Source organism: Montipora foliosa, chromosome 11 (genome assembly GCF_036669935.1).
Source record: "Montipora foliosa isolate CH-2021 chromosome 11, ASM3666993v2, whole genome shotgun sequence".
NCBI classification, from domain to species: domain Eukaryota; kingdom Metazoa; phylum Cnidaria; class Anthozoa; order Scleractinia; family Acroporidae; genus Montipora; species Montipora foliosa.
In genome coordinates this window covers 20,061,375-20,086,374 of record NC_090879.1, presented here as the reverse complement: position 1 = coordinate 20,086,374, position 25,000 = coordinate 20,061,375, and the positions used below count along the sequence as shown (strand labels likewise).

At 39.4% G+C, this 25,000-nt stretch overlaps 2 protein-coding genes across 2 annotated transcripts in view; one reads left to right on the top strand and one right to left on the bottom strand.

Annotated features, from left to right (window-relative positions):
- The window catches only part of LOC137977835 (tetratricopeptide repeat protein 41-like), a 24,217-nt gene extending 9,180 nt beyond the window's left edge, over positions 1–15,037 (top strand). The window contains exons 3-8 of the mRNA XM_068825174.1: positions 2,743–3,102; positions 3,477–3,734; positions 4,379–5,868; positions 12,047–12,290; positions 13,951–14,241; positions 14,651–15,037. Of these exons, the coding sequence (XP_068681275.1) occupies positions 2,743–3,102; positions 3,477–3,734; positions 4,379–5,868; positions 12,047–12,290; positions 13,951–14,241; positions 14,651–14,892 (2,885 nt within the window). The 3' untranslated portion in view covers positions 14,893–15,037. The remainder of the gene's footprint in view (positions 1–2,742; positions 3,103–3,476; positions 3,735–4,378; positions 5,869–12,046; positions 12,291–13,950; positions 14,242–14,650) is intronic.
- A 7,072-nt stretch (positions 15,038–22,109) lies between these two features.
- The window catches only part of LOC137977840 (2-aminoethanethiol dioxygenase-like), an 11,375-nt gene continuing 8,484 nt past the window's right edge, over positions 22,110–25,000 (bottom strand). Inside the window, exons 7-10 of the mRNA XM_068825180.1 lie at positions 24,787–24,834; positions 24,609–24,640; positions 23,525–23,573; positions 22,110–22,317 (exon numbers count right to left, since the gene is read on the bottom strand). Coding sequence (XP_068681281.1) covers positions 22,261–22,317; positions 23,525–23,573; positions 24,609–24,640; positions 24,787–24,834 — 186 coding nt within the window. The 3' untranslated portion in view covers positions 22,110–22,260. The remainder of the gene's footprint in view (positions 22,318–23,524; positions 23,574–24,608; positions 24,641–24,786; positions 24,835–25,000) is intronic.

Sequence of the window (25,000 nt, the reverse complement as noted above, 5' to 3'; positions counted from 1 at the left end):
GAAGTCCTCTCATAACCTTACTTTCTGGAGTGGATCTCTCTAAGTACGTGACTCGTGATAAGACGATCTCATGATATGATATTCTACCACCTCTCCCCGTACAGATTCATTCAAATTTTCTTTCTTCCCACGTACTATCCCTATTTGGAACGGCCTCCCTCAAGAGACTTTTCATTCCCGAAACCCTACGTCCTTCAGCTGTCGGATGAATGCGTGGAGAAGTCGTTAGTGCGCAGTGGCCTGACCCCAATTGGCTTTTGCAAGTAGTACATATTGACATTATCACGAGTTTATTAATGTAATTGATTATTTCTTTATTTGTTACAGTCTATTTATCTTTTTTATTTATAGATGTGATTTGAGTAATTGTATAATGTGTCGAGCTTGTAACTTGCATCATAAAAGATTGATTATTTATACGTACATTTTAGTTGAATCGGTTGTTGTGCGAACAAGAGGTACCGATCAATAAAACAGAAACAGAATTTCCTTGGCTAGGATACACTTGAACAAAGGCGTACCAGTCAATTATAAATAACCATGTTCAAGGTGGTTAATGGTTTTTTTCCAGATCGCCTCTGTGACATTTTAAAGAATACATTCGCGCAAAATCATTCCCACGGCCCTTTCTGAAGCAGAGAAACGTGCTTTTCATTATGTGGTGCAACTCTCTGGAACAGCCTTTCCACTCAAGCAAAAAATGAAACCACTTTCATTTTCCTTTAAAGCATCCCTGCAATATCGTTGTCTTTGTGCTTTTGTAAAATTTTTAATGTTAGTTGTACGAAATAAACACACTCTAATTTTGGCTTGTACTGATATATGAATTGATTCCGTGTCGAAATAAAGCTTATCATCATCATCATGCTCTTTGATCTAGTCTAAGTCGCGGTCGGTACAGCCGGTGGAAGCAGTTGATATAATTTTGTTCGTGGCTTGCATGGTGTACCTATTAAGCTCGCCCAACGATACACAGAAAAAGGGAAGCAGAAAATTGCACACGCTGTAGGCGTTAGAACGCTAAAAAACAACCACTACTAAACCACACATGGACCGTTGGAAAGCAAACGCTAGAAAACTGTTCGAAGCGTTAAAAGTGCCACTATGACCAAAAAAATCAATTCTTATTTTTCTTTGGATTTCAAAACTGTTAACTGAACATTAAGCGACCAAAGATTTAAGCCTTGATTTCCTAAAGACACTTGTTTATTTTAACTGGAATTTTAGTTTAAATAGTCGACCGCCATTATTAACTTCAAGAGTTTGAGAGTGCTGGATCAAAGAAGAAATGACGTCGAAGGCTCACTACTTTAAGAATGCAATGCGTGTGTACGCCGCAGAATTAATAAGCAGGACGAGAGTTTTGGGTTTTCAGACGTTTAGACCCCGCCCACACGTATAAGTATATTTTTGAATCCGCAACTTTTTCTCTCCGGATTAAAAAATATTTCCATCCACACGTAGCGTGTTCAAATCGAATTTGTCCGTCCACACGTATCCGAAACGTATCCGAATTCACTTTAGTACTCAGGACTCCTCAAGAAAACAGAGGTAACAGAGCATGCGCCATGAAGCCCTCGGCAGCCATCTTAAGAATTGATTTCACGGTAAGGAACTGGACTCGATCTTGTTACGTCATCGAAATAAAAAAAATTCCGGATTTAGCGTCCAAACGGTTCCGGATTCATTCATATCGGATTGAAAAATATTCACTCTGGAATTCGTATTCAAAAAGTTCCGGATTCGCCAGCGAATTCGCCGGATACGTGTAGGCGGAAGGCGTATCCGGAAAGAAAAATGTGCGGATTCAACAATATCCGGATACGTGTGGACGGGGCCTTAAACTCGCGTTATGCAGATATAATAAGCTGCACTCACACGTTGAAATTTTAAGCTAGTGAGCCTTTGACGTCACTTTTCCTTGGATCCAACCCTGGGATGTCCAATCGGCCAGTTTTGAACGTGAGTAATGGCGGCCTGTGAAATCCAAACCTTACACTCAAAGTAAACGGTCTTTGGATAATAATCAAAGCTCAAACGTTTGCCAGTCAGGTGTTAAGCAAATACACTTTTAAAATCTTAAGCCGGGAAACAAGGAAATGATTTTTTTTAATCTCAGGGGCACTTTAAAGATCCAGCTAGGCTCATGGCGGTTAACTTTACAATTGTTATGAAACTAAATCATTTTTTCCCGCGAACCAAAGCAACACAATGGCGTAGTCTATTGGCCTTCCCAAATCAATTGCTCGCCTCCTTTTAAAACTGGGGCGCTGAACTTTTCTGGTAAGAGGCTATAATAAATATTATGGAAAGGCCTTCATATCATTTATTATTAAAAGGTTCTGTACGACAGTTTTCAATAAACTAAACTTTCACAATAGCTACCTCAAATTGTTTTCAGCAAAAGACATTTGTGTAAAACACTGGGTTTAGGTACTAAATTGAAAAAAATTGATCGGCCGGAAACGGAACTAAAAGAGACTGAAGTTACGAAACTACATAGATGGAAAAGACGCGATAAGCATTTTATGTATGCACGTAACATACGCGGCTTTTTTAGTCACCATCTAGCACGGGCTCCTCTTACTGAATTTCCAAGACACTTTATATCCAGAAAGTTAGATGTTACAAGTGGAAAATTTGCCAGTGGATGCAAAACTCCCATTGGCGGGTTGATTTTTAAAACACTCTTGTAATTTTATTTAACTTTTTTAACGCCAGGTATGTTTTTGTCCTTCCCAGAATTGCCAGTCCGTCATTTTGCCACTCTTGAGGAGCTTGGAGAGCTGATAATAAAGGATTGGGTTTCAGTAATAGATGTCTATTATCCACCCATAAGTCCGCTGATATTTCCTAACACTGACTCCGAGGCTTGGCGCGAATGGTCTGCCCACGAAAGTTTTGCTATGAATAAATGTCAGGTGTTTGTCAGGACTCCACGAATAAGAGAAATAGTGGAAGTGTTAAACCTCCATGCCGAAGTGAGACAGGGAATTAAAAGGAAATCCACTATGTTGGTTCCAACAGCTGCACTCAACACTTTTATGACCAGTCTTCCTGACAGTGACAAGGAAACCTTGCCTCCTGTATTAGTGTTAGCTGGTATCTATACATTTTATCATTTTCAACTTTTTGATAGTGAACATATAGATAGTCAGAGATTAGCAGTACTTAGCTTGCATGAGTTTGGGCATATAAGTGGTGCAAAATAAACAGTCATGAAATACCCTAAACATTTTTACTCTTGTACTTTAAGAATATGGACCTTATTCATAAATGGCGGTCACATTTATAATTCTTTTGTCCACGTGCAAATTAGCCTACCAAGCCTCATTTTAGAGCAAGAATTCTTTTCAATTCACTGTATGGTATCGAGGCTTGGTAGGCTAATTTGCACTTCCACAAAAGAATTATAAATTGACCACCATTTATGAATAAGGTCTATATTGATTATCAACTCTGCATTATGTTCGTAGGTGAGAGTGGTTGCGGAAAATCCACAGTTTTAAGTCATTGGCTGAAGCAGTTCACCTGCAGCCATCCTCAGGTGGTCGTCGTTCCTCACTTTGTCGGTTGTGACTCTGGCAGTTTTGATATCACCAATTTCATGCGTCGTTGCACTAAGGAATTACGGCTTCAATACCTTGAGTCCTTCGCTCATGATGTGAAGGACATCCAGGACTTGTGTGACTTCACGCGAATAATAGAAGCATTCAGAGCTGCCATCTCATTGGGTAAGTCGATAATTAATAAGCACGTAGCTTTTATCGTGTAAGCAGTTCAATGCGAATTTCTTCGGGATCATTCTCAAAGGCTCCCATAGGTCAGTGGTAGAACATCCGAACCGGTCATCGAAAGGTCAATTCGAGTTTTAGAAACTCGGGTTTTTTTTCCGAAACTCCCCGACTTCCAATTGATTCATTAACCTTTTTTTTCTGCTACAGGGGTTACTATTTGCAACTTCTTTTTAATAAATTATAAATATTCATTTAGTGTAATTAGTTTAGAGCGAGTTTCAATCGAGTGTCGTAAAACCAAAACCAAAGTAATTACTTAGTCTTTGGCCAATCAAAATGGACGGAGACAATCCAGTAAACCAATCAAAACTCGAAATAATTACACGTAGCCGACACAAAGCGAGGGAAAATGTGCACGCGCGAGCCACGATTGGTTTTGGTTTCACTTCTGATTGGTTGAAAACGTGGCGCGAGAACTTTGCACCAATCGCTGAGTGAAGCAATGCAAAACCAAAGCAATTCACCAATTACTTTCGACACTCAATTGAAAACCGCTCTATTAGTTAAACGAAATGACAATTACTTTTCATTGCGTGGAACATTCCTTCACTTCAATCTTGTCTCGAATTTCCTCTTGTCAGGTCCTTGTGTGATTGTATTGGATGGGGCAAATCACTTGGGCCAAGCTCTCGATGTTGCAGCATTTAAAGTGAAACAAATACAGTGGTTGCCTTCTTTTGTCCCTGTGTCCTGTAGAATAATCATCACAACAACAAAAGATGACATAACTCATCGAGAACTCTCAAAAAGGAAAGATACGTATTGTATTGATGTACCGCGACTGTTCGATGTGAAAGGAAAGAATGACCTTTTTAAAGAGTACGTTTCCTCCAGGTACAAGTTTCTGGATACAGCTGCAATCTCCAAGATAACCTCTGCCAATCTTGCGCATTTACCACTGTTCTACGTTGCTCTTGCCTGTGAACTGCGTATCTTGGGTGCGCATAAGAATTCAGAGAGGTTACTAGACTCGTACGTTCACACATCAACGCTATTTGACTTGTGGACTTTGATATTTCGTCGTTGGACTCACGAATATGGTTGGTTACGGCCTGCTGTCGCCCGCAGTCCAGTTCCTACCATGAAGACTCAGGTATCACGTGATCGTATGAACAGTGGTTGGGTTGCTGACGTCCTCAGGTTGATTGCCGTGTCACGTGAGGGATTATCTGAAAGTGAGGTTTTGAGTTCTTTGAAAGTCATGGGTTATACAAACAAGTATGAGGTTACAAAAGCACACTGGGAATTTTTTCGACTCACTGCGGAACACGCCTTGATTGAAATGCCTTCTGGGTTGTTGACCTTTTCTCACCAGTCAGCCCGAGCTGCAGTGGAAATTGCGCTGCTTGGAAACTTGACATCTCCATCTCGGGAACGAGCTATTTCGCCCTTTCAAGAAACTTGGGAACGACAGAAGCACCAGGGTCACGCTGTTCTAGCCAGTTTCTTTTCCAAGCAGCCCTCATGCCGGCGCACATTTAACGAGTTACCATGGCAACTAAACATCGGTGGAAACATTCAAGAGTTGAGTTCTACTGTTTGCGAGCCGGGTATGTTTCTAATGTTGGTGAGCGTGAGAGATGAAGACCGCGGAAAGATCGATTTTATGTCATATTGGAGAATCTTGACACAGAAAGGTCGGAAGCCCGAAGAGATCTTGTACCAAAAGACCATTAAGGCTAAAGAGAGATTGTACAACGAGATAAACGTGTCATCCGATCAAGAACTGGATATGACTTCGCCAAAAAAACTGGAAGTATCAGCCATCAAGGAAATATGTGGGAAAGACGACAACGAGCACTTGACTCAGCTCGAGGTAGCGCTAATTCACTTCTTTGCAGGAAACTTTTTGGCCAGTGATGGACACTATAACATGGCGCAAAATCTACTTCTTAGTGCGTACAAGATGGCCTATCCTGTTGTTCTATTGGACGATATTTACTTGCTGGGTGACATACAGGAGTCTTTGGGAAATCTGTATTTGAAAGTCTCAGAAATGAGCAAGGCGGCGTTTTGGTTCAATGGTGCTTTGAAAGCCGCTGGTGACATGACACGTGGCGGTTCTAAGACGGTAAGCAGCGGGTCTATGTAACACCTCGTTGTCGATCTGGAGGAGTGGGGCCTCAGGGAAGCCAAAAATTGCGCTATAGATTATTTAACAATTATTCGCCGAAAGCGAGGTGAATAAAAACCGAGAAAAAGTCCAAGTTTTTATTCACTGATATTCACCGAGCCAGAGGTGAATATTGCTTTCGTATAATTACATAGGTGGTAATTTGAAACATATGCATTTTCTTTAAAACAACTAATTTCTTCGTCTGTCACCTCGACAAAACGGCTTGCGGCCATTTTTTCACCTCAAGTACAACCAATCAGCGAAAAGAATTTTCAATAATCACCTATGTAATTATTCTAAAGTTGGACATAGCCCTTGTTGCCACATTTTTTCCATTCTTTTCCGTTTAGCGTCGTCGCTTTAGTTAACTTCTAACAAATGTCGAAATTCCGAGCTAGGTGATGGATATTCATGTAAAGGCCCGGCCAAACGCTCGCAACATTTCAACGCAACATCTTGCAACATTCTTGGGCACAACATGTTGCATACGTTTGGCCACCCTGTTGCGATATGTTGCAACATGTTGGAATTTGAAAACGGTCAAATTTTTACTGCAACATTTTGGATATTGCATGATGTTGTACTCGTTTGGCCACGTTCACGCAACATTGTTGCGCTAGTGCATGCGCTTTAGGTCCACTTCTTGCGCGCCAGGGGCCTGGGGTACACGAGCATGTCACAACATCATGCAACAATGTTGCAAGATGTTGCGTTGAAATGTTGAAATGCGTTGCGTTGAAATGTTGAAAAATGTTGAAATGTTGAAAAACGCAAAATGTTGAAATGTTGGGAGCGTTTGGCCAGGCCTTAAGACAGTGCGTAGCCGCTACTCGGAAAGTTAGATTTCCGATCCAATGAATGATTTTTCGCTTCAAGTTTGCGCAGGGATGTCTGAAAACAATGGTTAACTACCTTAGGCTCCAGTGACTTCAATTTTTTTCTGAGACAATTGCTAATGAGAGGCCCAGTCATACTGCACTGTTTCGGAGCGTGCACGTGATGGCAGCAGTGAGACAATGGGGAGTTTAAAGGTGCCCGCAAACGAAGAAACATTGCTGCGAAACATTGTTTCCCGAAATGTTTCCTCGGCACGCAAACGAGGAAACAGTTTCTGAGGAATCAAAATGTTTCCGACCAAATTCAAGAACGTTTTTGCTTCCCGGGAATCAAATTTTGCTTCCGCAACAAATGTTTCCTGAGGCCGCAAACGGAGAAACATTTCCTTGTGGACAACGGTAACGTCTACGAAAACGTCACTCCAAAATATAACCTAACGCTATCGCAAGTATTTCGCGATTATTCCGTCTTGTTCACCTTGTACAATACGCGCGAACTACGATGTAACTCTATGGGTACGAACGGTTTTAAAGTAAAAATAGAAATATAATGGTTCATTGTTATATGCTCACGTTGTCGTCAAAACCTGAGTAAAATTTGGTGATTTCACGTTGTTGTTTTGTGGAGTACGTGAAAAAAATGCACGGAAATTCGTGCACGTGCAGCACGAGTATGCTTCCTTTTTTAACCAATGATATTCTTGCTTTGTGGCATTGTCGTCGCCGTAGCCGTCGCCGTAGCCGTTTTTTTGTTTAAACTCCGTAATTACGTGGAATGGCGAAGGCGTACCACGTCTTAAAACCAGTCTGCTGTCTTTTGCGCATACCACAAGGACATTGAATTAAGCTCTGATCGGGTGAATTTACTTTTATACCCTTCAGTATTTCCAAACTTCCCTGCCGCGATAAGAACACCCATACTTCTCCCAACCTTGACGCACTTCTGTTATCTAGATGAAAGCAGACATTTACAGCTGTTTCGAGAAAGGTTGTCTAAAAGAAGCATCAAAGCGCACGCGTCAATGCCGAAAGGCATTATGGTAAACTGTCAGTTTGAGCCAACGAGAACATGACGGAAATGCTATCGAAAACATCACCTAGAAATACATGCTCACGCTATATATGTTACTGACATTGTGATATAAGCGAGTTTCAAAATTCAGTCAAATGATCCAGGACATGAATAATTAACCAAGGGTTAGGATTCACAGAGAAAACTTTAACTTAGGTTGTGTTCTATTGGGATCAACCGTTTTTAGTTGGTTGGGTTGGGTTGGTTGGGTTGGGTTGGTTGGGTGTTTTCGTGTTCTATTGGGAAAAAACCCGTTTTCGGTTGGTTTGGTTGATCAAATTTTTCAACCGGCATCAAACTAGGTTGAAATGGTTAAAAAAGCATTGGCAGCAACCGCTGTCGTTTACGCGGGCCATTTAAAGTCGGCCGCGGGCTCCTGCCATGTTTGTTTCGGGCCTCAACTTGTCAACGCTGAGAAGTCCGGTAATAATCATTCCCAGGAGTTACCGCGTTTCAACCGAAAACGGTTGGAAAAATGTTCTATTGCGAAACCTCAACCGCTTCAACCGAAATCGGTTGCGGTCGAAACGGTTGATCCCAATAGGACACGACCTTAATTTATGTCATGTTTCGCAGAGAAAGTGGGAGAAATGTGCCAAAAATCGTGGCGCACGCGAAGAGCCATCGTTTTTGCTAATTAACCCTTTTGTTTTTGGACGTGTTTTGGTAGCGTGACAGCAAAAGAGAGCTTCAACATAAGCCTGTGCGTTCTGCCACTTCATCAACGCTTTTTCCTGAGACGTCTTTCATCCAAATAGCTCGCCACCGTAGGTTTTTACTCAGGGACGGTCGTGGCATCTTCGATTCTGGGCGTTCCCTACAAGTTGAATTTGTTTTATTGAATATCTTTCATACTACCTTTCGGCATTCTCGCGAACGCTCTTTCCCGAACCTGGAAACAGCTGTATGTGGAATCTTTCCGCCCGCCATGACTGACACAGTATTAAACTATTCGATAAAGTGGATAGATGCTTTTTCTTTGAGAAAGGCAAGCTTTAAAGGTAAGGAGAATTTTCTACGTTATTTCTAGGTCTTGCTTCGTACTTGTGTGTTCCACTGTGAACATTACTTTGCAGAGAACGAATACTTCATGAGAAGTATGTTGCATAGAGCGAATACTCCAATATTTCTTGGGAACCAGTTTGTTCAGCCGTTTTGATGTAGAAAGAAAATAAGAAAAATAGCTTTCAACGGCCAAACAAAAAAAATGAAATCAAGTTTAAAAAAAAAACGAATAAGCTACCACGGTCGCGGGGACTTCGCAGCCAATTACTAACCTCATTCAGAGGAGCTTAACTTCAGTTGACACTTGGACTAGAATCAACTATTGTGGTCTTTGTGTTAAATTCGCACATGTATCTTGTCGAACTTAGTAACACGTGAAAGAAAAAAAAGCAAACTGACAAAAACCCGGTGTCTTGCCGTCATTTTGTCACAGATACATGCTTTGTTTCGTGAGTTGTCAGTATTAAACACGCAAGGTAACTTGATCACAGGCGGCCGCTAAAATCGATGTCACTTTCGATTGTACAACCAAAAGTACGATAGAAAAATTGAACTCTGATTGAACGTAACAAAAATCTTCCGAAATGTTTTTCGCTGATGGTTACTTGTTATATTCGTGGCTCGACATTTATGATGTTTTCATCTCGCAAATTTTGTTGCTGATGGCAACTTGTTTTATTCTCGATCGACACTTCCTACCTAAAAGTTCCCTCTGCGCTCCTTAAAAACCACATATCAATATTTATTGACTTTTGCGTCAGTATTTAAGGTAAGGTAAGGTAACTTTATTTAAACACGGTATTTCCTTCAAGTATTTTGCGTAAAGCAGGCTAACAAAATCTGTACCTTGCTTGGTTCGCATTTTTGAGCGTTAAAATATAATTTTTGGTCGTATGTTCCTGACAGCAAGTCGCATATTTTGACGGCCCCCATTCAGATACTAACTCCGCCGGAAATAGACTGATTCTCAGACGGTCCAGGTCGCTCGTGTTACGCACATTTGTCCCTTCAGCGAGCGACCTGGACCGTCTGAGAATCAGGCTACGCTGTAAAGGGCTTAACTTCAGTGAACATTGGTCTTGGAAAGCTGTCAGAAGCTCAGAGTACATGCTTAAGCTTATGTTGAAAACGAAGTTGTAAATGATCAACATATCAGCCTTGAAGCCAAGCGTTTCTCGATTTCCTTTTATTTTCTTCAATCTTTCTGGGTTTAATATTTTACTGAACCAAGGGGTATTTAGCAAAGATATCTACCATGGCACTGTAATGACTTACGATACCAAAACAATATCGTGTACTATTAGAGACCATTAGAGCTACAAATTAGTTGACAGTTGACAGTTATGGAAAAAAACACTGTCAAGTTACTGCACTACCACACGTACGCAATGATTTCCTACTTTAAAAAATATCCCGTATCCCCACAATTTTTTAAGTTAAATATCCCGTATCCTGATCGCCTCTCAGCCTTTTAGCTAAGATTCGTTTCTCGGCGAAGGACTACTTTCAAGTACCATTGTACTACCTACGGTGCTGTTTTTTTAGTGCCGTAAGGGGCAGGCACAGAACAGTTTCGGCTGTTTGTCTGTTCTCTCGAGAAGTGATAACTAGGGTTTTTTGGTTTCGTTTTCGATAGTTTTTTGTTCAACTCGAGTGTAGAATCAGGACGAACTTTTGTAGTTTCTGAGAACCGAGAGAACTATTTACTACTTGTAGCTTTTGTTGAGTTTTGAATCGATGAGAGAGAGAGTTTTGGCGATTTGAACCCGGACTGGACTACTGGATTTAAGCTTTTTTCTTAACGAAATTTCAAGTTATTGCGGAACGTTTGGTACCAAGTTACTCTAAATAGTGAAATCAAGATTATAGAATTGTAAAATTAGAACTTTGGAGTGGACTATAGAACACACAATTTTTTGAGCATTGAGAGAAATGGAGTACAGATGTTGTCTTCTTGTCTTCGCCACGGCAGATTTAAACAGTTTTCAAGGAACTTAACGAGGATTACGGAACCGGACTTCGAGTACAGGGCCCGGTTGTTCGAAACCCGATTACCTGAATCCAGGATTAGCGTAAACTTTTGTTTCATGTTTTCAACTTTTTGGTGAAAGTTTCCTTTGCTTATTTTTGTTTTTTAGTATTGACTTCTTCTAATGTAAAGTGTTACCGAATATCAGCCTTGAATAGCATTTGGGAGTAGAGAATAAAACTCCTTTGTTAAGTTTTAAACTGAGATTAGCGTTAATCGGCTTTTGAACAACTGGACCCGTTAATTCAAAAGTCGATTAACGCTAATCCCAGGTTAAAAATTAACCCAGGAGTTTATTTCTCTACTCCCAAATGCTCTTCAACACTGATATTCGGCAAAACTTTACATTAGAAGAAGTCAATCTTGTAAAACAAAAATAAGCAAAGAAACTTTAAACAAAAAGTTGAAAATATGAAACAAAAGTTTACGTTAATCCTGGATTAAGTTAATCGGCTTTCGAACAACCGGGGCCCTGGTCTATGATAATAAGTTGTTGAACTGTGATTTGTAATCAGTTTTTCGAATGATTTAAGGCTGATCTGGTAATTTTTGGATGAACGGAGTTAAGAAAGCAACTATTACTGTAGGATTTGAATAAAGTCTCCTTCAAAAAAATAAAGAAATAAAAAATCCCGTATCCTGATAACCCGCTAATAGGGCTTCGTTGTTTGCATTTGCAAATGCAGTAACATTAATTATGAGTTTTTACAACAAACAACTTCAAGTTATATCACAGATTTATCTTTCTGGTAATCTCTCGCTATTTTCCGAAGCATTCCACGGATACGCCCTTGTAGGCGTCTTGTTATTCGGTGAGTGCGACGTTGCACTCTCGCGATTTGTTTCAATGCCATTGTCTCTCATTTACCAGTTTTCTCGGCGCTTTTTTATTTTTTCTCCAACATTTGCTTCACCGCATAGAGCCGTCAACCGAGTTGAGCAGAGCTCAACAAAATTTGTGGCTGAAAACTGTTTTAAGTGATCAACTAACTTCACAAGCGTAAATGTCACTAAAATCCATACGGAAGTAAAACCAGTAACATAACTCTACATGGATCATCGTCAGTTTATTCGCCCATCTGAACCATGTACGCTTCAACAAACAAATTTGAAATGAAAGTAAAACGTAAATTATCAACATGGTTTTCCGAGCTATGATCCATTGCTTTTTTTCTCTTTTTTGGCTCGCAGGTTGATCAAGCGGCGATGATCGGTCGCATTCTGGATCAAATGGCACTATGTCAACTTCCCAATGAAGTTATTGTCCCACCGCTTTACCACGTACATGGGCGATCACGTACATCCACGAGGACAAGGAGGGTCAAGACTGCAACAACATCCGAAAAAGAAGAAACAGAAGATACCAGCGAACGGCATATAGGGACTACTCTGGATGAGGCTTTGAGACACTTAAAACTCGCTAACGATTTTCCTGGTATGTAGGCTAATTGGCAGTGACACTTTTTTAATTACGATTATTCAAGAATGTAAGATGTCAATGGCATCAGTCTTGTCTCACCCTAGCATTTTATGCACCAGGGTCCGGTTGTTCAACGCTAATCCCAGATTAAAAATTAACCAAGGAGTTTTATTTCTCTACTCCCAAATGCTCTTCAACGCTGATATTCGGCAAAACTTTACATTAGGGAAGTGGTCAAAACAGGACAGGACCCACCAAACCACACCAAACCACAAAATAGATGGTGGTGTCTGCCTGCACCCCCATTGCTTAACGTCAAAAGATGGTGTCTATATTGCATAACCAACCCTCTATCCAACAGTAAAAAATTACAGTGAGATTCAAACCTCACTTTTCTTGTTTGTCTAGTAAGGCCGACTCTTGCTAGCTGAATATTCCTGGGTCAACTCAAATTTAAAAGCCAATAAAATGTTATCGGTAAAGTTCATGTGATAAGTTCGAAGATAGGTGGTGTCTTTGAGAATCCCCCTACCCCAAAGGTGGGTCCTGTTCGAGTATAGTAGTTTTGACCAGTTCCCTTAAAAGGAGTCAATCTTGTAAAACAAAAATAAGCAAATAAACTTTCAACAAAAAGTTGAAAACATGAAGCAAAAGTTTATGCTAATCCTGGATTAGGTTAATCGGCTTTCGAACAACCGGGCCCAGGTATTTTCAAGTTATTATATGGCCGTGTATCAAAAGGACAGGAAACGACCAAACTCAAGAATTAACTTGAATAGGCCCAAATTGACATTGGCGACAGTCTAGATTTTCCCATCTAGACCGATCATGTTACTTTGTGACATTTGTCGTCAAAAGATAACAAACAACAAAAATGGAATTTGGTAAAGAGAAAGAGCAAACGTTGGAAAATTTGAGTCCAGCCTGGGGGGTTTTATCTTTGCTCGGTTGTTATTGGGACCTTTATCCGTTTTCGTCGGTTTGACTTCTTCAAATACGCGTTATAACTGTGCAGGACACTTAGAAGCCGTGTGGAGAGTAGCTCAGTTCAAATCAGTTGTTGGGCCGCCTCTTGATTTCAAAATTTTGCCGCAGAGAATGTTTAGTCATTTTTATTTTTTTATCTTACCCGCGAAGCCGGGTGAAATCGATGGGTGATGAATCACCTTCTGCCTAACGATTAATTTTTTTTCACTGTTTTATATATCTTTTTTGTTTCAAGTACTCCAAAGAGTAGTCCCAGTTTATACTTTCTGTTTGACTTAAAACTGAAAACACCTCTTGCTTTGTGTATTTTGTTTAACTTAGGCCCGTTTTAAACGTCGCATTTTACATGTGCCGAATCTAATGTAAATGAGAAAAATCTATTGTTTTCGCTCATTTGCATTATAGATTCGGCACATCATGGTAAAATGCGACGTTTAAAACGGGCCTTACAGTGAGATCAACAGAGAATTCTAAACGGGAAATTGCACTGGGAAATCTGTCTATACGGTATTAAGCGGGTTGTCTTTTGTTTAAGCTGCGAAAAAATAAAAAGGTTATTCACTAGCTCAAGTCCCCTGTCTTTAGTGCGGTCTCGTGCCATACGCACTAGGCAAGAACTCGACCACAACTTTTTTGTTGCTGTCGAATGTTATGTTGATCCGTGCCAATATCTACACTATTTTTGTAGGCCAGAGTAACGTCTATTTTCACATGGGATTGTTGGCGGCAAAGCAAAGAAGGTCAAGTGATGCGGAGTCTTTATTTAGTAAATCTCTCGAGATGAGAAGGGGATGGTACGGCTCTTCTCATCCTCTGGTGGCAGAAATTTATGATGCTCTGGCCTCGACGGGATGTTCAGACACATCAGAGTCCTTGGATGTTGCGACAGCGGAGAAATTGTTTCGGGAGTCCTTATGCATGCGTGAAGAATTGTTGGGTCCTTCACATTTGATGGTCGCAAGCACTTTATTCAAGCTAAGTCAGTATTGAATCTAAAGGTTTAGATGTTTTGCCACTTCAGAACAACATCTAAAACTTTCTCATTTGATGATTTGAGTGCCTTTGACGAATTCGTAACAGCGCAGAAGCCGCTTGTTTCTAAACGGGATTGGAACAGACATATCCCAGTAGGAGGTGTATGCTAAAGTTAGCTTTGGTTTTATCAAGAACACCATAGTTCAAACTTCGCTCTAGAAAAACCATTCTCAGCCAACCCAGCAAAACCAAACTAATCAAAGCATGCATTGTCCAGCGCAATTCGACATAATGGTCTTGGCATTTTAGCATTTGATGTTTATATGTTAGTAAATAAAAATACATTGTTACGTTTGTTGCAAAATAGTCCACCAGCCCTGCCTCAATCTCAACCTTTCCGTTTCGATTTTCAGGTAAACTTCTTCAAGCCAAGGGTACAAAAGATGCAACAAGGGAAGCCAAACTACTTCTGCAGAGAGCGCTGGACATTCGCACCTCAAAGCAAGGTGTGTACCACAAAGAAACCGAGGTGATTAGGCGAGCTCTTACGTTGATGGAAACATCAGAAGTTGCTGTGAAGCTCGGCGGTAAAGCTACAAGAAAGGATAGAGAGCCATTTCCTCTCAACGCGGCTCGACAAATCTCACATCAATGAAAACGTCTTACTTTACGAGAATCTTAGTGTTCATCAAGAGAGAGCATCATAGCACTTCAGATGCGTACTGCTCCAACTCTGATATCAACCCTTGCATTGGCGATCTCTTGCTTTATGAAAGAAGTTTTGCCCAAACCAAGGAAAATAAAATTTATTAGAACGCGTTTCGTTACTCACATTAGCGGGATTTTAGTTAATCGAGCCAGGATGAATATGAAATGTACAATAACAAGTGGTCCATGACAGTGACCTGGGACAATTCATTCATATGTTCAAAATGTAGAGGTCTGCCTGTAAAACGGTTTTGAGCTCCCTAAGGTAATAAGATAATTTTCTTTAATGGCTTTCTTTTAACACAATCGCAATGCCAAGATAAGTGTTTCACCTCTTCAGGGGCCTTTGCTGGGGAATTCGAACTACAGCCTCAGGGATCATTGCCAGACATTGTTTGGTTTTTGTAAGTTTCCCACTGTGTATTGCTCCTTAACCGCGCCCAACAAGTTTTCTTCCCTTGTAATTTTTTTTAATGCTTCCTATCCTGGTAAAGTTTGATGGTGTTTTTGTAACTCGCCTGTTGATCTTGATTGGAAAATGACCAAAATCTCGACAAGAAGCGGGCGAAAACATCAGAAAAAAAACATACTAACACACCTTTCTGACCACGCGTTCTTTATTGTAAGGGCGCTCGTGCTTATGGGGAGTTTACAAAAGTTGTTTCCAGTCTATCACGATCACACCCTCAGTACCCACTTTAAAGCTAACAAGAGGCTACAATTAGCCTATACTCGGGCCTGCAAAAATGCAGTGGTGTATGGTTATGTTGTAAAGTGTTGGTAACGACTTGGCCAAATAAAGATAAGTGTCGACGATACTTGCTGTAGTTAGACTTGGTCGATCTTCGGGGGTTACCGGCTCACACAGAGTCCAATAGACTAGACTTGAACACACTCAAGACTTACATTCTGCTTTAATAGTTAAATCAAAGTGCTTGAATATATAGAGGATATTACATGGCCGCGCGGGGATACGAATTTTATCTTCGAGTGCTGCAACCCTAACCCTAACCGTAACCCTAACGAGAAGATAAAATTCGTATCCCCAAGCGGCCATGTAATGTTCTGTTTATTATATAGATATTGATGAAATGTCTAGATTTAAAACAACTTAAAACACGCATGCTGTGTAACATAAAACAAGATAGGAAAGTTATGAAAAAGAAATCATGATAATGTCAAATTTTGCAATAAAAATGTTAATGTAGTAGAGAAGAATTACATTAAAGCACAAAAGTATCTTACAATGAAGAGAAAGCTCGCGTTTTATTGGCTAATCGTGTTGGTTACCATGACAACACCTATATCCTCACATGTGAAAGATAAAAATAATATGTTCACTGCGCGCGGTGAAGATATGATTTTTTAGTAAAAGGAGAAATCCTGGTATTTCATCAATATCTATATAATAAATATTGGTAGCAAGCTAACCGTGATTAAATATGTGAAGGAGTATACAATGTTTCCGTCCTAGTAAACATCCTAATTCGTATGTGAGCATAATACTTACATATCGATACATACGTAAATCCTAAGGAACTAGGTGTTTAGAATCCTACATGAAATCCTAGTAGAGGAAAGGACTAGTTCCCACGATGTAATACGTTGGCTGTGTATGCAACACGTAAACAACAAATTTGCACGTTTGATTGAGCAACACTACAAATGTACTTCGATTCGCATCAGGGGAATAACTGATCTACGTATTGTTCGACAGGTCATGTTAGCTAAGTGTCACGCTTTCCGTAACTTTACTACAGTTAATTTAGCACTAAAGAAAAGGAAAGAGAGAAGTCCGTCCTTCTTACATCGGCCTTACATTGCACTTCCATGATATTCAAATGTGTATGTAGTTAATACCTGGACCCAGCTGATTACCTTCATTATAGGTGGTGACAATGACCTGGACCATGGAAACGAGGTAAAAACAGTGTATTTATTCCAAAATATGCACATTGTTTTTTGCTTATCGGTGGGTATTTTTGCTCAGTGTTTGAGAAAGGAAACGCTAATTGAACGGTTTAAGATGAAACGGAATGGCTCATCGAAACATCTTTTGCAGAAAAAAAACGAAAGAGAATTGAAGGTGAGATGTGATAACATCTTTTCAAGATGACCAACCTTTCGTGGAGTGGTGCATGTAAAGGCCGGGACACAGTAGGCGATAAGTCGCTGCGACACGTCGCGGGGACAAGTCGCCGCAATAATTCGCCTTGTGTGACACGGTTAATTTCATGAAAATCATTGTCGCTGCGATCAGTCGCACGAATTCAAACCAATTTGAATTCGTGCGACTTATCGCAGCGACAAAATTAGCCAAAGCAGCGTTGCCGCATCGTGTGTACACTTCCCGGGCAACAAGTCGCTGCGACAAAATATAAATGAACCAATGAGAGAGCGTCATATAGTCAGCCATATTGAATTAGAAAACTACAATTGTAGTTCACATTCCACCTAATATGAGATCAATGGGTGTGCACCGAACAGGCGCCGTGTCGCAACGACTTGTTTTGAAAGTAGTACACATGGAGCAATTTGTCGCAGAGACATGTCGCTGCGACTTGTCGCCTAGTGTGTCCCGGCCTTAACGGTCACTGTCACATGCGCGACACGTGAAGATGTGCACTATATCTCGACACTTGAAAATCCTTTCCGAAGTAATCAAGTTCCTTGAGGATGGCCATCCATAGCACGGGAATCAAATATTTAAAATACACCATTTGTTGTAATTCATATCCTCACAGTAATATCCACCCAATTGTCAAAATAAAAGAATTTTTATTCCCAGTGATCAAATTTATGTTTGTCTCGATGATAAGCTTGATAAAGCAGTGTAGAGTTCATTTCCTACATTCATAGTAATTACAGTGAAGTAATGAATTTCCTGTCAGTATTTATATATATAATAGCACATAGTGACTTTTTGCTGCACATTCTTTACCAGCATTTGATCCGTACACTAAAACATTATTTTGACAGTTGTTTAACTGGGATCTGAGTGGGATGTGAACCAGGGTTTTCTAGGTTTTCTCTGCAAAGGTTGCACTTACCAGCAACAAGAAACTATTTCAAAAAACAAAAATAGTGTTTCCTTTTCGGAATAGTAAGGGCAGGAGAAAAGACAAAATACTATATATACCACGATGACCAAGCCAATCCAAACTCTAGAATTGCATATCTAGTTTTTTTATAAAAGAATATCCTCGATTACGCTTTACAACAGTTACCACCAAATAAAAAATGAAAAAACGAGAATAAATAAATAGCGATATTGTAAATTAGTATAAGTCACGAACAAACTGTTAGCCCTTCCAAATTCGGTTCTTTCCGTTTACTCATAAACTGATAGTTGCATACATGAACTTAATATTTACGTTGGCTGGTCAAATGAAGCAAAGATCAATTCAATATGGTCCTTCCAAATATGTTTACTTGATCTGTGTAAAGCGCACGCGGGGAGAGAAGTCTTTAGCTGTCGAAACTTTGAAGACTTGGTGTCAGTAACGCTTTATTCATGTTTGTTTCAAATAAAAGACAAATTTAATGCCTGTTCTACGCCGACTGCTGTAAAATGTATCATAAAACTAAATATTACTCGATATCTCTTATTTACCGAGTTCGGGGGGACTGCGTTTTTCAGGTCAGTTTATGCGCCCGGTTTATGCGCAATCGGGTCATACATTGAACTGAAAAAAACAAGGAGCCTGAAGGAGCCATCTCTTACATTATGACCGAAGAAAATGAGGCCAGTGAAGTAATGATTATCTCCTGATCTTTGAATCAAGCTACAAGGGCAGATTTTTAACTCAGTTAGCTATACAGCAGAAAAAGGTCCACTTCATTGGCCGATCATAGATCGAGTACCATCTAAGAGATACAACCAAAACATAAACAGCTATTGCCATCTATATAATCTTCGATATAAATAATATAATTTGATAAAGATTGTACATACGTTACATGTCTTACTCTGTTGCTGTTTGAAAACGTGAGTCAACGAGAAACAAGGGAAGTTCAAGAAAATCCTTTGCTTCTCATAGCAGAATCAAATTTATCATTAAAAGCACACAGAGTAGCACCAACGCTTGTTTGGTGAAATAAAGTTAAAGTACATGTACGAGACATTTTAACATCCGCAGCCTGTGACCATTTCTAAACATTTTCCTTATCAAACAATGCTTGTTGATTTTACATAGAGCTTGTCCACGATGTAATAACCGCACAGATCCGACAAAAAAATATATCACTGGTCCAATCAAAACAAGAAAACCACTTCATATTATTACTGGTCGTGAATTGTTTGATCAACAGGAAAACGTCTTTTTGGACAAAAAGGCAAACTGTATTTCCAAAAGATCGCAGTAAACAATATTTCTTGGTATATTGGTAGTGCTCGATGCAGAGCGCTCTAACTAGCAAAGTGCTAGGGCATTATTCTACCAGCCCGCGGGCTGGTTACGAATTATTCAAACTAAAAATAAAACTAGAGGTACAGTTGAACCCCATTATTTCGAACTCGGGTATTTCGAATTCCCCGCTATTTTGAACTAATGTTAATTTCCCCTGGTTTTGACCCCTTTTGGAGTCGTTTTACTACACTTAATAGGAGGTTTTCACGTGGCGTAATCGCCGCCATGTTGGTGGACGAAAACAAAAGATCCCTCATTAGTTTCTTTTGTTCGTCCACCAGAAGTCGTACATTTCACTATTGTTAGTGGTGTCTCTAGAGGTTGGTTGAAAACGTCCTATTCGAACTCGGTTACTCCGAATTCCCCACTTATTCGAAATTATTTTTGTTTCCTATTGGTGGTCTTCACGCCGCCATATTGGTGATAGAAAGCAAAAAGGTCTCTCATTAGCTCCTTTCGTTTGTCCTGTCCTGTCTAGAGATTAGTTGCAAATCATCTATGGACCTGATGCTACCCTTTGATTTCGAAGTTTAATTAAAAAGGTGGTTGACCAACGCTGTCAGAACACACTGTACCCTGGATGCCAGAGGTTTTTTTCCGTCTTCCGTCGCTCTGAGAGAGAAACAAACTCTGGCATCCAGTGTAAACACAACGTGACAACTGTCTTTGTCCACTGCGCACAATTCGTAAATAACCCACAATTAAGAAGCGATCTGAAACAAAGATTTCTGGCGGGAAAGACTGAAGATATAGAATTCCTTTTTACACTTCTAGATTTGCAGATAAAGTAGCACCTTTGCTTTAATTGAAATAATGAAAACATTGTGAAATTTTAAGACGTCAAAGGCCTCCAGCATCACGACATATTTCGTGTCCAGTATTTTATGCCGAACCGGTTTTTTCGAGCCCCGCTTATTCGAACTACTTTCTCTTTCCCTTGCGACTTCAAAATAACGGGGTTCAACTGTAATTCAAACGCCAAACTGGCACTTCGCTCTTTTCATTCACGTTTGTTTGGTCGTTGATTTTCGAGGGTGACGATGGAAATTCACTTTACCAAATTGTTATCATTTGTCTGTAAAATAAATAAACATTCTGATGGAATACCCGTCAGTGAAGTTTCAAACGAAGAGAGGTGAATAAAGTTTAAAGCCATATAATAAACAACTTGTTAACCTTGAGCGTTTGGTCTTCGCTGCAAAATGTGATACATTTACCTTGCTGTACTGCTCTCGTAAAGAGGTCAATACAGCAATTTACTACAAATACACAAAATCGGCTTAAAACTCAATGTTGCACTGAATTCAAATCTCCCGCGGTTAAGATTCTTTGTGTATCGCATTTGCATTATAATCTAGCGTCCATTTAATATAGAAATAGGTTTTATTCCCAACGGGTTTGAATTGGGTGCAACATTGGGGTAGACTTTCATATACAGCACCAAAATGGCGGAAGACAAAAGAACCATTGTTATTCTGAATTGGCTTTGTTGATAAGGTATTGATTGTTTTGTTCGCTTCTTTTGTTTTATATATGAAAGATGGGTTTGAGTTAGCCGATTAGGTCTTTTAACTTCACTCCATGAGAGTGCGTTGGATATGAGATGGTAAATAACCAACGACACGCGGAGTCCCAAGCTACTTATAAGCAACCTAGTATCCAACAATTGTAAATGGATTAATAATATACATGAAAAAATTACTCGATTCTGATTGGCTTAGAGCAGTGCAGTTCAAATGTAACACAGTGCAAAAAGTGTAATACCAGTGCAAATTACACATCGAAATTCTGGATTATGATTGGCTAATAAACATTAGGAAAGGTTACGTTTACACAAACGTTGGCCGTGTAGCACTTATATTTTAAACAGAGTTAACTGAATAGAGTGTAATGTAAAGTGCTAGATTTCTATCCCATATGAACCATGTGAGCGTTAGCCCTACTGATGGAAATGGGCCCACACAAGGACAGAGAAAAACTCTAACCAGGGTGGGAATTGAACCCACAACGTTCGGGTAAGATCTCCGCCGCTCTACCGACTGAGCTACAAGGTCAGACGGGAGCAGGTCGTGGGAACTGACGATGTTAAAGTCACGGCAATGAACATGTACAAGCACAAGGAAAGGTTCAATTCCCACCCTGGTCAGAGTTTTTCTCTGTCCTTGTGTGGGCCCATTTCCATCAGTAGGGCTAACGCTCACATGGTTCATATGGGATAGAAATCTAGCACTTCACATTACACTCTATTCAGTTAACTCTGTTCAATAAACATTAGGGTTTGGTCTTCACCACTCGAATTTTTTCATGTATATTATTAATTAGTAATCACATGATATTTCTCGTGCAATTTGGAATAAATAATCACTTGTAATTTTTTTCAAAGACTACAAATTGCAATCGCCCAAGGCCTTGTGCTTATTTATTCCAAATTGCACTCGAAATCATGTGATTACCTAAACTACTTGGGTTTTTTTTAATTTCATGAACTCTGAACTGTTTCAACTTTACAAAAACGATCGGCGCAATCAGTTCCCCATATGAGGTCAGACAGAAAATGGGCGGATACACGAGTCAGCCGATCAAACGCTAGAAACGAAATAATTGAAAATTAGATTTAAAGAGGAATACTTTTATATACTTTTGTAACAGTCCAGTATAACAAAGTGGACAGCTGAAATGTGTCCTTTGGTGCTGCTCCTACTGTCACCTGAGTGAGGTGCGGGATTGCGGAAAATTTATTAAGTTTTTAAAGAAACGAGGCACAATACAATGTGCTCTCTTCGTTGTTAATTGAGGTGCAAAAGAGATGCAAGGTGGTTTTCTGTAATCCCGCACCTTAGTGCATACTCCGGAATCTGCAGAATTAAACTCTCACAGGTTTTTGTGTGACAAGATTTCCTGCATTTTCAAGACTCTGGAGGTCTGGAAATAATCTCTCGATTAACTGGTGGTCCTTTGTATGGCTGAAATGTTAAAAGAAAGAATGATATTTCAGTTATCAAAACGATCGGCACTTTATCTTATTGCATGCGTCATTAGAGTAGGTTTGTCAAAAGTGTGAAGCGATCCTCACACTTTACCTGCGCAATTAAGGTGGCTCAAACCAGTTTCAGCACTTTCAAGACACCTCGTTATTTGAAGGATTGACACTACAACACTATCACGTAGCAGCAATGTTACGGTACCACGTGAAACATCAATTATTGCTGAACAAGATGCAGTCGTTTTTGTGACGTAACAAGTTACCACGGCAACAGGAAAGCCTTGCAAAAACACCCTATATTTTTGCTTTAGTTACTCATATCTCAAAAACGAACTCGGTGACCCCAATTTTTTATTGCATAAAAGGGATCAGGAGGCCAAGACGAAACTCTCTGCAAAGTTGAAATAAATTATGTGGAGCAGATTCAGTGCTCCCTTTTAATTTTTAATTATTTAAGGTGGCTCTGAGTCCGCTCCACAGAATTTTTTAAACCTTGGCAAAAAGTTTCATTCTGGCATGCTGATTACATTTCAAAAATAAAAACTGGGGGTCACTGAGTTCGGTTTTGAGATATGAGCAGCTAAAACCAAAATATGGGGTCTTTTTGCAGGGCTTGCCTGCTGCCTCGGTAACTTTTTACGTCACGAAAGTGACAGAATCTTTTAAATCAATAATTGGTGTTTAATATGGTACCATAATATTGCTGTTAAGTGATAATAAAGTGTTGTAGTGTCAATCCTTCTCATAAGAACGTTTCTCTTGAGTGCTGAAACTGGTTTGAGACACCTTAATTTTAAGCAATTGTCTGTGCATTGCACTGGTATCAGAGACGTCATGGGTTCGAATCCCACTGAAGCCACCTGAATTTTTTAGGTGTCTATAAAGAGAAAATAATTGCTTAAATTGTCCAGATAAGTGTGAGGATCACTTCACTCTTTTGTCATCATCCCACATTTCAAATACCTACATTTATTTCATTCATTGAGTAGGTTGTGTTGTACATCTCCTTCCTCCTTATCTATTCCTTTGCTAATTGTTGGGATAATATTATTACTGCTTTTTGCAAAATTCAAAACTGAAAAAACCTAAAATATCAGAGACAGCAGTACCTTGATTACATGTTCTAGAAAAAAATGTTGTGCTGAAAAGGGCACAAATCATGAAAATTTTTACACAAAAAAAATCACCTGAGTGTCACAGAAAAAATCACGTGGTGGAGGAATCTCTATGATCCAGCTGATGAAAAAACAACAAAAAAAATCATCATACTCACAATCTTTGAACGCACAGTATCCCACCAATGTGGCCCGGGTTCGATTCCCAGACTCGGTGTCATATGTGGGTTGAGTTTGTTGGTTTTCTACTCTGCACCGAAAGGTTTTTCTCCGGGTACTCCGGTTTCCCCTCTCCTCAAAAACCAACATTTGACTTCCTTTGTGTTAGTTGTTAATTTAAGTTTACAGTGTCCCCAATTAGTGCTCCAGCACTTCAACAACTCAACCCTAACCCTAACCCAAAGTTCCTTTCCTTTCCCATGTTATAATACAAATCAAAACAAGAGAAACTTTAAAAAGTAGAGTAACGAGAATAATGTAATAATGTACACAAAGTTTGACAAGGTAAATAAAGCACTTTTTTACTGCAGCATAAGTTAATGATCTGAGAAACATAATAATAATTACTGAATTAACGTTATTTTAAAATCACCCCACTTGGTGCAAATGATGAATGTGCAACAATTCCACCTCAATGCTTGATGAATACAAGCAGTAAGCAGTGCAAAGATTGCGATCTATACACATTTACTTCTACAAGTACATTATGGTTCAATATATCTTACTAGATGTTTTAGCCTGTGGTATCACACATGGTATTTTTATGAGTTTTGGTTAAAATCCAAGACATAAACCTGTAACAAAAACATGCAAAAATATGCTGTGGTCCCTCATGCCAAAAAGTTTAATAAGTGATTTTTTGTCCCACTTGTTCTGAAGACAGAGAATTATGGAAATAAAAAATAGCCAACATTACAAGTAATCTAATGTACTTGTACATTATTTACCATACTATTTTTATGCTTAATTGGTTCAATAACTTCTAGAGCTTGGTAATAATACACCATATTATCACCATCAGGAATAACAAAAGTTTTTCATTGACATTAAATTGATGCAAATTAACTGAACACTGATTGTTTGTGTATTTGAATTCTAAGGGAAGAACCATCAGATGTAAAAAATAAAATACAGAATGTAGAATCATGTAACATACCTGTCGCTGTTATCAATCTCAATGGGAGACACCTAATAAGGAAATGAAAATTCAGTAGCAACTCAACTTCAACAGGTTGACTAGTGTGGTTTGTGTCAAACTGAACACATCAAAGCAAGTGTAGAAGAAGAGAACAAGTAAAATTACACTAAAATTCTCAGAAATATATCTGCAATACCTTGTTTGAGGAAAGATTGGACTCCCTGAAATAAGTACAGTCTCTGCCCTAAGGAAAAAGAGATTCAAATTTCAAAGATGCTTCAAGCAATCACTATACATAAAATAAAATGCAACATTATTATATTCATGATTTATGAATCTTCTTGCAGGAACCAAAGGAAATTATTTCATGGAAGAAAAACAGAAATATTTCATTGTCTATTGAATCAAAT